Source organism: Macrotis lagotis, chromosome X, assembly GCF_037893015.1.
Source record: "Macrotis lagotis isolate mMagLag1 chromosome X, bilby.v1.9.chrom.fasta, whole genome shotgun sequence".
Taxonomy (NCBI): Eukaryota; Metazoa; Chordata; class Mammalia; order Peramelemorphia; family Peramelidae; genus Macrotis; species Macrotis lagotis.
In genome coordinates, this window is record NC_133666.1 from 700,341,339 (window position 1) to 700,344,056 (window position 2,718).

Sequence of the window (2,718 nt, forward strand, 5' to 3'; positions counted from 1 at the left end):
CTGACCTGTGGTAGAGCATTCCAAGCTCGTGTTGGTCTGAGCTGACCCTGTGGTGCTGACACTGAAGACACTGAGTTGAAGAACCTTGAATGCCAAGGCATCTGGGCCTGGGGGTGCTGTGTTGTCTCTCTGCCTGGTTGGCAAGGCCTGGCACAGATCTGGTCTCCTTTTCAATCTGTGGGTTAGTGGTTCCATCTGTGAGGTTCAGGCTGACCTAAGGAGACACTAATCAGGGCTAGTGGAGGAGCCTGCCCTGTACAAGGAGGGTCTGCATCTTCTTGGTTCACACTTCCTTCCTAATGTCTCTGTTTCTGCTTTAGAGTGTTTCTGGTCCTGCCCTCATGAGCCCTGGCCAGTGTCCGCAGGGTCGCCTTAGGCCAACATGACTGATTCTCATGAGAAGCAGCAGAATCTCCACCTGGGCAGCCAGATGGGAGCAGGGTCTCCTTCTCCACCAGGCACGTCCCAAAGTGTGAAGGCTCAGCTGAAGCTCTCCCTGATGGGAGTCTCCTCACAAGCCCCTTGGGAAGGGGGAGATGTGCTGGGTCAGGGGGCATAAGAACTGGGATCCTGGACCATTCACTCTAAGTATGAGCTGAAGCTCATCAAGGAATTTTCTGTACAGAGACAGACAGACAGACAGACACAGAGAAGAAACAGAGTCAGGCTGAAGACAGAGACAGAAACAGAGAAAGCCTTGACACTGCCCTGGAAGCTTGGGGAGGGCAGGAGCCCGGGGCCAGATTGGGAGCTAGGCTTGGGTTGGCAAGGGAGGTTTTTGTCCAACTTCCTCACTGAATGCATCACTGTGCTACCAGTACTGCTACCACCTGCCTCACAGTAATAATCGGCTTCATCCTCAGGCTGGACGTTGCTGATGGACAAGTAGCGACTGGCACCAGAGCCGGAGCCAGAGAAGCGGTCAGGGATCCCATCGCCCTTGCCTACACCTCCACTGCTGGTGACATACATGATATACCGAGGGGCCTTTCCTGGGCTCTGCTGGTACCAACCAACATCATAACCACTGTGCTGACTGCTGAGGGTGCACGAGAGTTTGGCTGTGGCTCCCAGGGACACAGACATGTCAGGAGACTGAGTCAGCACAAGTTGGGAGAAGGAACCTAGAAACACAGACACTCATGAATGTCCTGGAATGAGAAGAGAAGGAGAAGGTGCTTGGAGAGAGGAGAGGGGGCAGGGAGGTAGCAGGAGGAGTGATGAGGAGGGGTCTGAGCAGCCCTGACCTGAGCAGACAGCGAGCAGGAGGAGGCAGACAAGAGGCCAGGCCATGGTGCAGGGGCCCAAGAACTCTGCTCCCCAAAGAGCATACAGCTGGGCCTGGGCTCTGCCAGGTCCCTCTTATCCTGTCCCTGAAACCCCTTGCTGTGGGAGGGGGCTGAATGCAAATCTGTGTCTGAACCTGGGTTTTCTTAACCACACCTTGCTCCTCCCTCTGGGGTCAGAGGTCCCATGGAGAAGGGACATATTTCATGGTAGGAAGGTGGGATGTTGTATATCAACATCTGTGTCTGTCTGTGTGTCTGTCTCTAAACAGAAAATTGCTTCATGAACTTGAGGTCAAACTTAGAGTGACAGAATGGCCCGGGATCCCAGTTCTTATGCCCCCTGACCCAGCACATCTCCCCCTTCCCAAGGGGCTTCTGAAGAGACTCCCATCAGGGAGAGCTTCAGCTGAGCCTTCAGACTTCCGGATGGGACTGATGCAGGAGACCCTGCTCCCATCTGCCTGCCCCAGGGGGGCTATGTTGGTTCTCATGAGGAGCAGTCATGTTGGCCTAAGGAGACCCTGTGGACACTGGCCAGGGCTCATGAGGCCAGGACCAGGAACAGGGGAGATGTCCCCCATGAGTGATCACAGGGCTCAGAGCCTCTATGGACACAGCTGTGCTGAGCCCCCCTGAGACCAACAGGCTGCCCATACCCTCTCTGCCTCCTCTCCACCAGTCCTACACCTCCCCGTACTGACCAAAGGCCTCACGTACACTCCAGCTTTGTAAGCAACCCTCAGCTGACCCAAAGTCAGACAAGACCCCTGCTTGCTGCCCACCCGTCCTCCAGGCTGGCATCTGCCCATGGGACAAAGGGAGATACTGACTCTAGAGAGGACAGACTTAGTGCACGTATGTAAAAGGGATCAAGTCATCTAAGCTTGATTTTGTCTTTCCTCCCAATAGTTTATCCAAAGCCTTGACTTTTTTGTTCCTCTGTCTCATTCCTCCTTAATCACTTATGCCCCCCTGAGGACATCTGCTGGTTTGGTTATGTCCCCAGCACGTTGAATAATTCGTGAAGAAACTGGAGCTGTCTTCTGTTCTGAAGGGGTCTTTGGATACAGCCATCCCAGAGGTACTTCTATGTTTCCTCTGGTTCCTTCAGAGTTTTTCAAATGACATGATATCATCAGTGCAGAAATAGAGGTCATGTCTCCATCAGTGTTTTTTCGGGGTTTTTTAGTTTTTGCAAGGCAATGGGGTCCAGTGACTTGTCCAAGGCCACACAGCTAGGCAATTATTAAGTGTTTGAGGCCAGATTTGAACTCAGGAACTCCTGACTCCAGGGTCGGTGCTCTATCCACTGCACCACCTGGTCGACCCTCCATCAGTCTTTGCAGGTAAGGGGGCCTTCAAAGTGACTGAAGGAATATGTGTAATGAAAAGAGAATTCGGCTGTCAGATTCTGATAAAGACGTCTTTG

At 53.1% G+C, this 2,718-nt stretch overlaps 1 gene segment (V, D, J or C); it reads right to left on the reverse strand.

The window, feature by feature from the left end:
* Positions 1–296: 296 nt before the first annotated feature.
* On the reverse strand, positions 297–1,371 carry LOC141499642 (immunoglobulin lambda variable 4-69-like). The segment is given in 3 exon segments: positions 297–521; positions 796–1,124; positions 1,248–1,371. Coding segments are annotated over 3 exon segments (600 nt in total).
* Positions 1,372–2,718: the final 1,347 nt, after the last annotated feature.